The sequence below is a fragment of the Gaeumannomyces tritici genome, assembly GCF_000145635.1.
Source record: "Gaeumannomyces tritici R3-111a-1 unplaced genomic scaffold supercont2.7, whole genome shotgun sequence".
Classification (NCBI taxonomy): Eukaryota; Fungi; Ascomycota; class Sordariomycetes; order Magnaporthales; family Magnaporthaceae; genus Gaeumannomyces; species Gaeumannomyces tritici.
Window position 1 is genome coordinate 1901163 of NW_008804551.1, and position 11577 is coordinate 1912739.

Sequence of the window (11577 nt, forward strand, 5' to 3'; positions counted from 1 at the left end):
ACCCGCAAAATGCTTTTTCCCCACCCAAACTCTATAGCAAAAAAGATCAAAACAAACTTGATCAATTCAATTGCAACATACCAAAGCACCATAATACGCCCAAAACATATCGGATTTTTTCGCCAATAATAAAAAGCGAAGGCAAAATAACTGCCCATTAATTTGTATATAAATTATAGTTGTTGGCTATTTCTTTTGGTGGTGTTGATTGACCTGGCAATGGGAGCCCCTTTTTTGCGGTCTTGCTTTTTTTTTTTCGGCTGGTGCTAGCCAGCCAGCAAGCTCCCATGAGGCCCATTGGTGCTACAACCGAACCCAAGCGAGCTGGGGCTGGCCACTGGCCTCTGGCTCCCAAGACACCTATGACGATGCATGCATCCACGACACCGCCCGCCACATCAGCTCCTTCCCAAAGCCAGATTCCGATTATGCACACTTGTGCCGCAGCTAAGGCACACAGGCACCCCCGCGACGAATTAATTGATACACCAAATGGTAGAAAATCGGGCCTCAGGCTGCCAGATTCGTTTGACCAGCTTCGTCCGCAACTGCAAGCAACTCCATTAGATAGCATTTTAACGCAAAATAATATCTTTTCGATCGTTCGCAAATATAAGCAGTTTTTATTGCTTTGAACATTGAAATCGACGGAGCTGGGGAGTCATTTCCGTTTTGGTGTATCAATTAATTCGTCGCGGGGGTGACAGGGCTGCCGTCAGCAACTCCACGAGCCGAGATGGTGGAGAGGCGGGAAGACCCAGGCACACAAAATCCATGTAGCTGGAATATATGGAGCCCACCCGCGGGCACCAGTCGAGTGTCTCCGATCTCCACCACCCTGTCGGGTTTCCAGATCGCGAAACCGACTCTTCGCCACACCGCGCAGAGTATTTAGGGTAGGGTAGATATCAATCTTGGTAAAGCTCCTTTGAATCGACAATGCCACTGTCCATTAGCGCATCGATCGCATGGGATCTGTTTTCTTTGCTTCTGTCTAGCTTTGACCCTCTGTTCGGCACAACACCTGACCGCTCGATCACCACGATAAACGACTGATGTTCGGATCGGTCATTTTTGCCATGCCTTGCAGCCCAGTTTCCCAGATCGGCCCTGCGAAATTGCCCAGCCCAGGGGGACCGAAAAAAATACATCAAACCGAGTTTTCGGTACTGGATGAGCGCCTATCGACGCGATTGAGATGAACGCCACGAGCGCCGTTGGGTCTTGTTCTTTCGTCCTTCGCTTTTGCTTGGCGAGCGAATAGTTGGAGATGGGTGGCCCTTCGTCAGACAACATCAGCACAAAGGCTGTAGAGGGTAGGGAGGACTAACGTCCAGGCACACTCCCCACAAGAATCTGTTGATCGTCTCGGGGATTTGTTCCGAGCCTTTCGGAATCTACGGGCATCCCCGTTGGCACCACCTGGCTACCCGTCCGTCGCTTGCTTTTTCAAGCCGCCGTTACCCTCTTCCTCCGTCACGTCGCAAGCGACCGACTGTCCAACCCTACCGATCCCCACCGCCGCCCCGTTCACTGTGCATCGTGGACATGTTCCCCCGCGAGGCCAACCCAACGGGGCCACGCGCCGATACCCGGATGGGCGTCGTCCAGAGGTGGGCCGGCCATGGAAGCGCGTGGGCCTCGATGTGCCCGACCATGATGCGTGGCGGCCATCGACGTCAGTCCTCGGGGTGAGTCGCATAGGCTGCGAGCGTGTCGGGCAGCAGCAGCGACCCAAGAAAGCCCCCCTTGACACAAAGCTGATCCCGATGCACACACGTGTGAGTCTTGAGTTTTGGTCGCGATTGATTCCGCTCCAAGAGTCTCCGCTCATCCTCTGGGGTTCCTCCCCGTCATCCTCGAGGAAAAGGGCTGGCAGGACAGGAGGGGGGAAAGAGAGGGAAGGAAGAAAGGCGGAAAGGAGAGAAAGAAGAGGTTCAATTCCCAACGACCCAGACCCTCTAATAAACGCCGTTGGCTCCTTTGACAATCTAGTCGTCCGCCCAGCGCACCGGGCTGCTGACGCCTGATGTGCAAATAACACCCCTACCTCGAGGCACCCAAATGCTTGCTCGACACTCCATTCCTCCCCCTCCCTCGTCCCCATTGCTACTTCCTGTCCCGAACCCTCCAATCCCCATTTGTTGTTGCATTTGTTGTCCTGCCGCGATTTGCGCCTTCCCTGCCCGTTGCTTTGCTGTTCCGCCCCTTCCCTCCGTTGTGGCCCGCACCGGTGAGCTGCTCCTTCCTTCTCCGGTGCGGGAGTGGCAAATCAATGGCCGCGGGTGCATGTCGGTCGCTGAAGCTTCTGTCCAATGACCCAAGGCCGGCCAAAGCGGTACAGCCCAACTAACGTTTGGCCATCGCGCTTTGCCGCGCTGGCTGGCAACTTTTTTCTTTCTTTCTTTTTTTCTCTCTCGTATCGGCGGCACCGGACGCCCGTCGTTCAATTCTTCTCTTTCGCATGCCCATCTCACCCTTCTCTTCGCCGTCCGTCTCTTCTCGCTCCTTCGTACACCTGTCTCTCCCATCTTATGCCCTCGGTATCGGCGGTAAAGGCCACGCCCTCGATCGATGTTTGCCTCGTCTTCTGCCATCATCAGCGCCACGGCACGCGTGCCGCTTCCGACAGAGGAGGCCCTATACGTTTGTCATCGAGCCGGACGGCGCGTCAAGGGCGGCGGCGGCGGTTGTAGCCGGAAGTTGAGCCGCCCATTTATGGGCATGGGCGTCAGGGGCTGCAGTCTGCTTGGCGCAGTCGCTTGGGCTTGGCTCAATGCTTGGCTCGCTGACGTCGGCGACAGCATTTTCTCGGATCTGAGGCACCGCGCGGGTCCTGTCAGTAATCGGGCATCTTGCTGCCACACACGATGGGCTTGGGACGGGCGACAAACGGGCCTGACGACAGGTGGGAGGCGACCACAGAGACCGAGGGACAACGACAACAGACGAACCAGACGACATGCGGATGACGATATGCGAGGGACAACGGGACGATAGACAAGAACAAAAGCGACGGACGACGGATGACGGGCGGCACTTACATCTCAGCGGCACGGTTCTTGATCCAGTTGTTTATGCTCAAGTTCTCGCAACCGCCGTGCATCAGGAGATGACTCCTCCACATCTGCACCTCCTCCTTAACCAAGTCCAGCTCGCGCTTCAGGCGATCGTTGCGCGTCTTCACTATACGTTCACGCTCCTCTAGATGCTGCTCGTTCAGCCTGGTCTTCTCCCGGCACTTCTTCGCCGCCTCGCGGTTACTGCCCCTGGCCCTGGACGGGCTCTTGCCGGCTGCGGTGGCTCTGGCGGCCCCACTGCCTTGCTTGTCGTCGTCGGTCGATGCCGGTCTTTTGCCGCCGTTGTTGTTGCTTTCGCGGCCGACGCCACTGCTAAACCCTCGAGGATGGGATGCAGAGCCGCGAATCAACTTCTTGGGCAGCTTCGGACGAATAGAGTCTTCATGTGGTGACGTGGATGAGGCTCTTCCTGCTCTTGTCGGCGCTGACACTGTGGAAAGTGACGCTGGCGACGACGCCGAGATGGATAGTCGCCGCTGTCGTCGACCAGGTGTGCCGGGCTGCGGAGAGGGGACAAGGGTCGATGGGCTGTCGACGAAATCAATCGGCGTCACCGGAGAGAGCTGGTCGCCCACGCCAGCCGAAGAATACTGGAAGCCAACCATCTCGGCAGACGCTCCCCCGCCCCCCACAGACATATTTGGACCCCCGCTTGAGATCCCGTTGCTAGCCGGGAGCTGTGCGAACCCTGGGACAAAGTGAAGCGACCCGGGCATCTGGGGTCGGCCCCCTTCATGGGCCACGGGGAAGCTGTCCTCGGGCGGTGTCATCATCTGCCCCCAGGCATCGTGCTGGGCTTGCAGTTGCGGCTGCGGCTGCGGCTGCGGTTGCTGCGACTGCTCCTCGACACTGTGTGGCGAAATCAAACCCAATCCCACCATGGGCTGGGCTCCAGAAGCCCAGGCCCCATAGTAGTTGGGTTGAGAGTACAGTTTCGGTTGTTGCCCGACGTGCTCGATTGACGGCGAGAATAACACCGTGTCGTACAGCGACAGCCCTCCTTGCCAATCCGGTACGGGCGGGGCATGCATCACCGCCGTCGATGCCGCGACGGCGTCGGGTCCGGAAGGCTCGGGATACGGAAAAAGGGCTATCGCCGTGGAGGATTGTTGTGGATGGTGGTGATCCAGCGAGAAGTCACCCCCGGAGACAGCGTCATCCCCGGGGATGTACTGCTGGTCAACCCCGATTTCGCCGACGCCGTGGAATGTGGTGCCGAAATAGTCGGATGTGCTGGGGTTGAAGGGGCCACCTTTTTCGAGTCCAGCAGGACTGCTCGTGTCGGATTCCATGTAAGCGCGTTTCGCCTCGACCCTCCACTTGGACCATAATGTTCCCGCCACTGTCTTCCGCCGGCAGACTGCCGTCTTTTCTGCTTCTCCCCTTTGTGGCTAGCCTATATCGTTTCGTTCGGGAGCCTGGACGCCTTCCGCGGAAGTGCTCTGTCGTGTCGGTTTATTCCGCAAGCGATTGCAGGTCAGACGGAGCTAGCCGGCAAGCACACCTTTATCTGTCCAAAAGGTGTCGACACCAAGGGGAAAGGGGGGAAATATGGAAAGCGAAAAAAAAAGACACAAGGGCGGTCTCCAGACAGTCGGGGGTTTTTGGTTGGACCTCGGGCCTGTTGCCGAAGCCGGCACCAATACCAGCCGCCGTCCAACAATAGGTGGTGCAGGAAGGGTACTCTGGCCGACGACAGCTGGCTGCAGAGCGACCATGCGAATGCGATGCGAGGAGCAAAAAGACAACAAGGGGCGTCGCCCCCCCCATTTCCCCGTATCTCGAAGCCGCCGAATGCACCGCCCCCGCTGAGCTCAATGTGCACCACAGCACAGGTCTTGTTGCTTCCAATCCCTCGGGGTGTGTTGCTTTCCTTACGTCCTCCGGTCGTTCGATCCTTGGATCATGATTCCCGGATTCTTTTTTGAGATTTTCTTTTCTTGTTCATTCATCATCTCACCCCTCTGTTCGGTTCCGCGTTTCGATCCGGCTCGGTCGTGGCAGCCCTAGAAGGCGCTCGAGATGGGGCCAGGGATGAGAAAAGGCCAGCGTCACCTGTCCAATGGATTTTTCTCCCTTTTCAAGTTCGATAAGATGTGCGGGTAGCCGCACAGAGTGGCCTGGTGGCAGGCAAACAGCTGCCATAGGGCAGGCCGGGCTTGTGTTGGACAAAAACCGACAAGTGCGGCATGCTTGGATGCGCTGGCTTGCCTTCTTTCATTAATTTCCCCTGGTTTGTACTTCACACGCCCTGCCACACAGAAAGCCCCTTTTCTTCGGTTTTTTCTTCTTCTCCTGTGCTGGTCCGGCGTGTGCACATCCCCCCAAAACCAGCAGTCAAGCCAAGGGCATCGAATACGCAGCTCCCCTGGCACCCATTCTTTGCGACAGCGCTCCTGCACTTTCCAGGCTTGTATATGGGTCCTTCCGGAGCGAAGAACCTCCAGAAGGCTAGTCGCCGGCAGACGAGAGGGGCCATACTGTTCTAGGTATCCTTCGATGGTGCAGCGCTGGAGCCAGCGCCGATCGCTAGATCCCTGCCTCTGCATGCTCCAACGCCTAATAGCCTGGACCTTTTCTGGATTGGATTGCTTGCCCAAAGGCCTGTCAGGACACCGTCGAGGTGCTCGTTTTCGTCCTCTCCGATACGGTGACGGCCGGCTCGCCACCAGCCGCTGTCACCTCGCCCGGTTACCTGCAAACTTATTGCGACACGCGCAAAGGCGCCTCACAAATATGGCGCAGGTCTCACGTCGTCGACCTTGGAGACGGACGGATCTCGCCATTTGCCTACGGACACTTGAAGATGGTAGCGGATGGATGGGCGAGAGAAGGCATGACAGACATTCAAAGGGCCTGGGGGCCGGGTTCGAGTCATCCAGGACAAGCCCAGCTGGGTGCGGCCAATTTTGGTTACCCTCCAAGATCTCTCTGGCTCATGTGCTGAGGAACCACATCCTGCGGCCCCTGGCCTGTCAACCCGAGCACCCGAGATCGAAATGGAGAGCCGGGAAGGGGTGACGCCCTAACTCCACTGCGAAAAGCGTTAACAGGGAATGCCCCTGAATCGTCCCTGCCAGTTGCATCAAGAGGCAGCAGACCAGGAGACATGGTTGGTGGGTGGCTGTGTTGACCTGTCAATGATGGCGGGACGCGGGGGAATGAGAACGGGACAGCAGTGATTCAGTCGTCGACTTGAAGACGCGAGGGAGAGGGGCGCAACAGGCATTGGCCCCGGGGATCGCTCCGGTTGGGGTGGGTGCAGCGCAGCGCGAAAGCACCAGAGCTGGCTGGGAATGCCAGAAACGGAAAAAGAAACGAAGCAGCCGGCCAGAGAGGGAAGAGAAAAGCGAAACTGAAAGGCAGGTGGGAGGCAGGTGGGAGGCGGGTGGGAGCCAGACGATGGATGGTGGTGGTGTGTCAATCCACCTGGCTGGCATGTGCCCTCCTCATTCGATGTGGCCCTGTGGTTTGCCGTTCCTCTCGCCATGCCCCCAACTTTCGTTGCGTTTCTCTGCTCTCTTCCTCGCTTTCTTTTCTCTCCTTTTCAGGGGTCGCACCACATGGTCGTCATTTCAGGGCAGGTAACGGTGGGCAGGCGTGGGAGATGGTGACCTTTCCGGCTTGGTCTAGCTGGCCAGGTCGGCATCCTTGGGCTGGAGAGCGTCGGCCTTTTGGAGCGGACTACCCAATTGCAGCGCACCAGTACGCATCGCCCGGAAACGCTGGATCGGCCAGCCCAAGGAGAATAACAGACGGTCTGGCAGCGGACAGAAAAGAAAAATGAGAGGTGAAAAGTGACAGAATATGCGTCGGGTCATTTCCCGGGCCCGTTCAACCTGTCGACCAGGCCCCTTGCTGTCCCCGTCTGCCACGGGCCTGACGTTGCCGTCCCGAAGCCAAGACCACGTCTGCTCGGGGGCATCTAAGGCCTTTCATCACCCTTCCTAATCTCCCGCGTCCGTCGTCGGGTTGGCCTGGCTGTCAGTCGTGGTGGCCGGCAGTCGCCCCTTGTTGCCTGGCCCCGGTCCTCACTCTCGTCGCTTGCTCCTGCTACTCAAGGGCGGGCAAGGGCGGGCGGGCCAAGCACCCTACCTAGTGATGTGGCGTTCGTGTACGTGGATGGCTTTTACCACACGCATGTCCCCTGTCCAATTCGAGCTCGCCTTTCCTCTATCGCTCAGTCGCCCTGACTCCCACGCACACATTCTCTCAGGCGGTCTCTCTCTCTCTCTCTCTCTCTCTCTCTCTCTCTCTCTCTCTCTGTGGGTACTTGGTCTCCGAGCACACAGAGAGAGGTTCCCGCCCATCCCCTGTGCGCCACCAACCTTTCCGGCGGGATGGCCCGTACTGCCTATCGGGCGTGATGGAAGAGACAAGGAGAAACCTAGGACACAAAAATGGGGAGAAAAGAAAACATCAAAATAAGCAAGAAGGAGGGGGGAGGGGGGATCCAGTGGCGGCGGGTCTCGGACACGATACGGGAGGAGACGAAAGCATTCGTGCCTTTCCCCAACGAAGCATTCGGGTTGCAGGGATGCAGGGACGATGGGCACGCTGGCGCTGTGCTGTGCCTTGCCCCCCTGTTTATACGAGAGGGCCCTAATCCCTGCGGCGCGCCCACTCGTTGCCCAAAGCAGTGACACGCATACGCAAGGGATGGGCGGACGGAGAGGGCGGGCGGGTGGTGGAACCCGCACGCCCGCGTAGCGGTGGCCACAGTACATTGCCGCCGACCCAAGAACTGGAGAAAAAAAAAGAAAGAAAAAAAAAAGACGAAGCTCAAGATGACGATATTGACGGCGCCACGAGGCCGAACGGAGAAAAGAAGAAAAGATTCACCTATGGGGGATTTCACGGCACAATAAGAAGACCGCGAAAGAGGGAAAGGAAGATGAACAAAAAACAAAAGACACGGGCCGATGTCTTTTCCGTCTCTGCATACGCCCGGCCCACCCTTTTGCGCTGTTGCTTTTGCCTTGCGCTAATGCCCAAATTTGGCCTCTCGCATATGCCAGGCTCTCAACAGGACAGCCGGCCCCAGCCCCAAGGGCGCCTTGCGTACAACACAACACTACTCGCCCATCAATCCTCCCCCCTACTCCACCGTCACTAATCTGAGTGTGCAAGATACGGAATCAGCCGTTCAAGGGCATACGTGCAACTCCCAGGGCGCATGCAAAGACCCCAACCATCCACCCCCAAGGCTACCGCTACTGGGCCTGCTACTGCAGCAGACACGCCCCACGATATCACGCTATAAAACCTATGTGGGGCTAATGACCACGCGTCTAGCTTGCCAGGGGGGAGGGCGTGTGTGCTGGAGCTTGGGCTCGGCGCGTGGCAGTCACCCACCCGAATTGCGTTATGCCTCTTCTGCCTGCCGGGCCGGCACCCCTCCTCTCCTCCCCTTGTCATCGCCCAAGTCGGTGGGGCTTTACTCCACCGACTTGACCGATGGCGAGGGAGAAGTAGGGTGTGGGAGATGCTCGGCTTACAATGTTTACGCGTGTGGTGGGATAATTTCCTTGGGGTGGACGAGGGAAACAGGTGACTGGGCTTGAGCCGTCGCCCCTCCTCTTCCTCCTCCCGCACGAGAGAGCGAGGGCCTGCACATACGCAAGCGGTCACTGGTGCAGTCCCCTCGGGGAACGGAGTTGGCATAGGAGACGCCAAGAAAAACAAAGCAAGGCTCCAGAAACAAGCAGCCGTCCGTCGCCTGCTCTCTAACCACCCCCATCGTCATCTTGGGTCGTGCCAGACGCGAGATCAAAACCCCCTCCCCCTCCCCCGTCTTGGCCGCTCACCCACCCCTCCCCTCCTAATTAGTCCCTGGACGGTAGCACGCACAAGGCAGGACAGGAGAGCTAACGCGCCCAGTGTCGAGATCCACCAGATAGATGTCCGCCGCCACCATCAAGCACACACATGAGCGCGCGCTCTCACTCACAACCACACCTCTTTTTTCTTTTTCTTCCTTTTTTTTTGCTTCCATTTCTCTCTTTCTTTCTTTTCACCATCGCCTGCCCTACCCCGTACCCAAGCCACGCAACGACGTGGGCCTATCAGTGGCTCGGCCGGCCTCCTGGGAAGCAGCGTACTAGGCCAAAACGGCCATATCCTGCAGCGTCTGAGCACTCATCACATCGGCCCCCGGGCGTGACCGGTCCAGCTACGAATGCCGCTGCTTTGCCTTTCTGATTTCTACTGCGTCGCTCGAGTGACGCCAGCCGGCTGGCACTTTTGGCCTGCGCTCCATTTGATGCATGCACGTCGGCCGATCGGCGCCAAGCACACCTCCCTTTCTGACATGTTACAGGCACCCCAGCATCATTGAGTTTTCCGGCCGGCAAAACGCACAAGAAAAAAAGTAGACCCCCAGCCGAGCTACATACATGGGCGTTCCCGCAATCACTCTTGGCTGCCAAGGCTGCGGGCAATTAGCGTGCAGCTTTCGGACAGGCGAAGACGCTTACTACCTGCTGCACGCACTTCCCTTTTGCCCACCACTGAGGGCGCCACACGCGGCAAGAAGTAGCGGCAGCAGCATCATGATCTTGACGCTCGCCTGCTTGGCCGCCGACTCGGCCCGACCGAAGCGAGGAGGGGAACGTCATTAAAAAAAAGAAATAAAAAAAAAGCATAAGAAGCACGCAGACGGCAGATATAAAACAAGAAGAAAAATGGGGTTCGGCCAACTTGTGATTTGATCGGGAAACTAAGGTTTCGTGCGGCGTTGTTTTTGGGTTCTACTGCTGACCCACGCGCACGCGAGCTGCCGCAGTTTTCCGGAGCCCCCCCAGTGGCTGACAAGCAGAAGAAGAGAGCAAAAGAGATAGGAGGGGGGACGCCTCTCATCGCGCCGGGACCCCGCGCGTGGCGCGGAGCATTCCGTCGACGGCGGCACGGGCCCTGGACTTTGAACATTGGGGCGTCATGTGAGGGTGCGTTTCTTTGTAGTCATCGCTTCTCCAAGCCTCTGTTTTTGGATGCTTGCTCCCTCTCCCTCTCCACATAGCTCGCGGCTCAAGGTATTGGTTCCCAACCGAAACCCACCCCGATGAGCTAGCGGCTTAGCCCCTGTTGGCTGGCAAAAAAAAACCCCCCATCTTTGTAATGACACACGGAAAATCTCGGTTGTTCCGCCTTTCCAACAACCAAGAAGAAGACAAGAGGGATGCGGAGATAATAAAAAAGAAAAGAAAAGAAAAGAAAAAAACCCCTTTCGGCCGAACATCCCTAACCGACCTCGCCTCGCCTTCCCCCCGGGCTCGGCGTGTGGGCAGATTCACCCTTGTGTGTTGGACCGGGGGGCTGTGGCTTGTTGGATGTGTCCTCGCGAGGCACACACACACACACACACACATACCCCTGCCAGACGGAGGGGTTGGCGCGTGCGCACAACCTCGGATGGCGAGTTCCGAAAGCGTACGGGCGGGGGGCTCTGCCACCCACCATGAGGTGACAAACCGTCGGGGCGGACACCCAACCTTGCCTGCCGGTTGACGACAGTAATGGTGGGGAGGGTCTTGCTTAATATCACTTTCTTTTTATTTATTTTTTGCTCTCCCTCATCTGTTTGATCGTGTCAAACGGACGCCCTCCTCGCCGACCTGCCAAAAGGACCTGCTCCAGCTGACCGGCCCCCGAGCCCGTCGGGGACACGAACGGCGGCGCGGCATCGTCGCCCATCGCCCGCGTCATACGTCATTGATCCATGCCAGTCAGTTCAGCTTGTCATGATACACCACCTCATGCTATCACGGCTCCTTTCTCCACGCCTGCCTGTCACCACTCTTCAGCTCCACCATGCCGGTAGCCGTTCTCGGATGGCAGGGAGGGCAGGTCCGGGTCCCCACGGCCTAGAACATGGGCCTTGGTATTAGGAGACAGGGTCTTGAACGGACTTGGCGTCCCCATTTCCACAGCCAAGCACAACAACACGCCATTTTGACGTGCAGGTACCCAGCCACCATTTTGCGTCCTGGCAGGGGCGCGCGTGGGTGTCATGTGTGTGCCCTGGCACCAGCCTCCAACAAAAAAATCGCACAAAACAAAATTAAATCAATTGATTGCAATGCCTCGTCACCACAACACGCGCCTCAGATCCTCTCAAAAATTATAGAGGGCGTAGGGAAAATAACTGCCCATTAATAGCATATAAAAAAAAATAGGCGCTGGCTATTATTTGTTGTGAGTAAATTGGCTTCAAAGTGTGCCCCTTTTATTTTTACGTGTGCGGATTTTTTTTTGGAGGTTGGTGCCTGGCTCTTGGGCCCTGATGGTTTTTTTTTCTTCCTGCTCATCCGTTTTTATGAACTCTTCTACGTCCTCTTTTTTTGTGTATTGCCGGGACACACAGTATATCATCCCCTGGTTTTAACCGAGCGTGGTGGGTGCGGATATTTGCGTCCGCTGGTAAAGCGTCATGTTATGGACAACCACTCAACGTGGAGAATTTCCTGTGCTTGAACCGCTTTAGCTCCTTTCGAGGTCA

At 57.3% G+C, this 11577-nt stretch overlaps 2 protein-coding genes across 2 annotated transcripts; one reads left to right on the forward strand and one right to left on the reverse strand.

The window, feature by feature from the left end:
• Positions 1-1548: 1548 nt before the first annotated feature.
• GGTG_11937 (hypothetical protein) lies at positions 1549-2023 on the forward strand (the record flags this gene model as incomplete). Its single annotated transcript, XM_009229828.1, has 2 exons — positions 1549-1691; positions 1996-2023. The coding sequence occupies 2 exons, from the start codon at positions 1549-1551 to the stop codon at positions 2021-2023; spliced, it is 171 nt and encodes a 56-aa protein (XP_009228092.1).
• Positions 1646-7331, reverse strand: GGTG_11938 (hypothetical protein). Its single transcript, XM_009229829.1, has 2 exons — positions 3045-7331; positions 1646-2817 (listed from the first exon to the last, which is right to left on the reverse strand). The coding sequence occupies exons 1-2, from the start codon at positions 4370-4372 to the stop codon at positions 2652-2654; spliced, it is 1494 nt and encodes a 497-aa protein (XP_009228093.1). The 5' UTR covers positions 4373-7331; the 3' UTR covers positions 1646-2651.
• Between the last annotated feature and the right edge of the window lie 4246 nt (positions 7332-11577).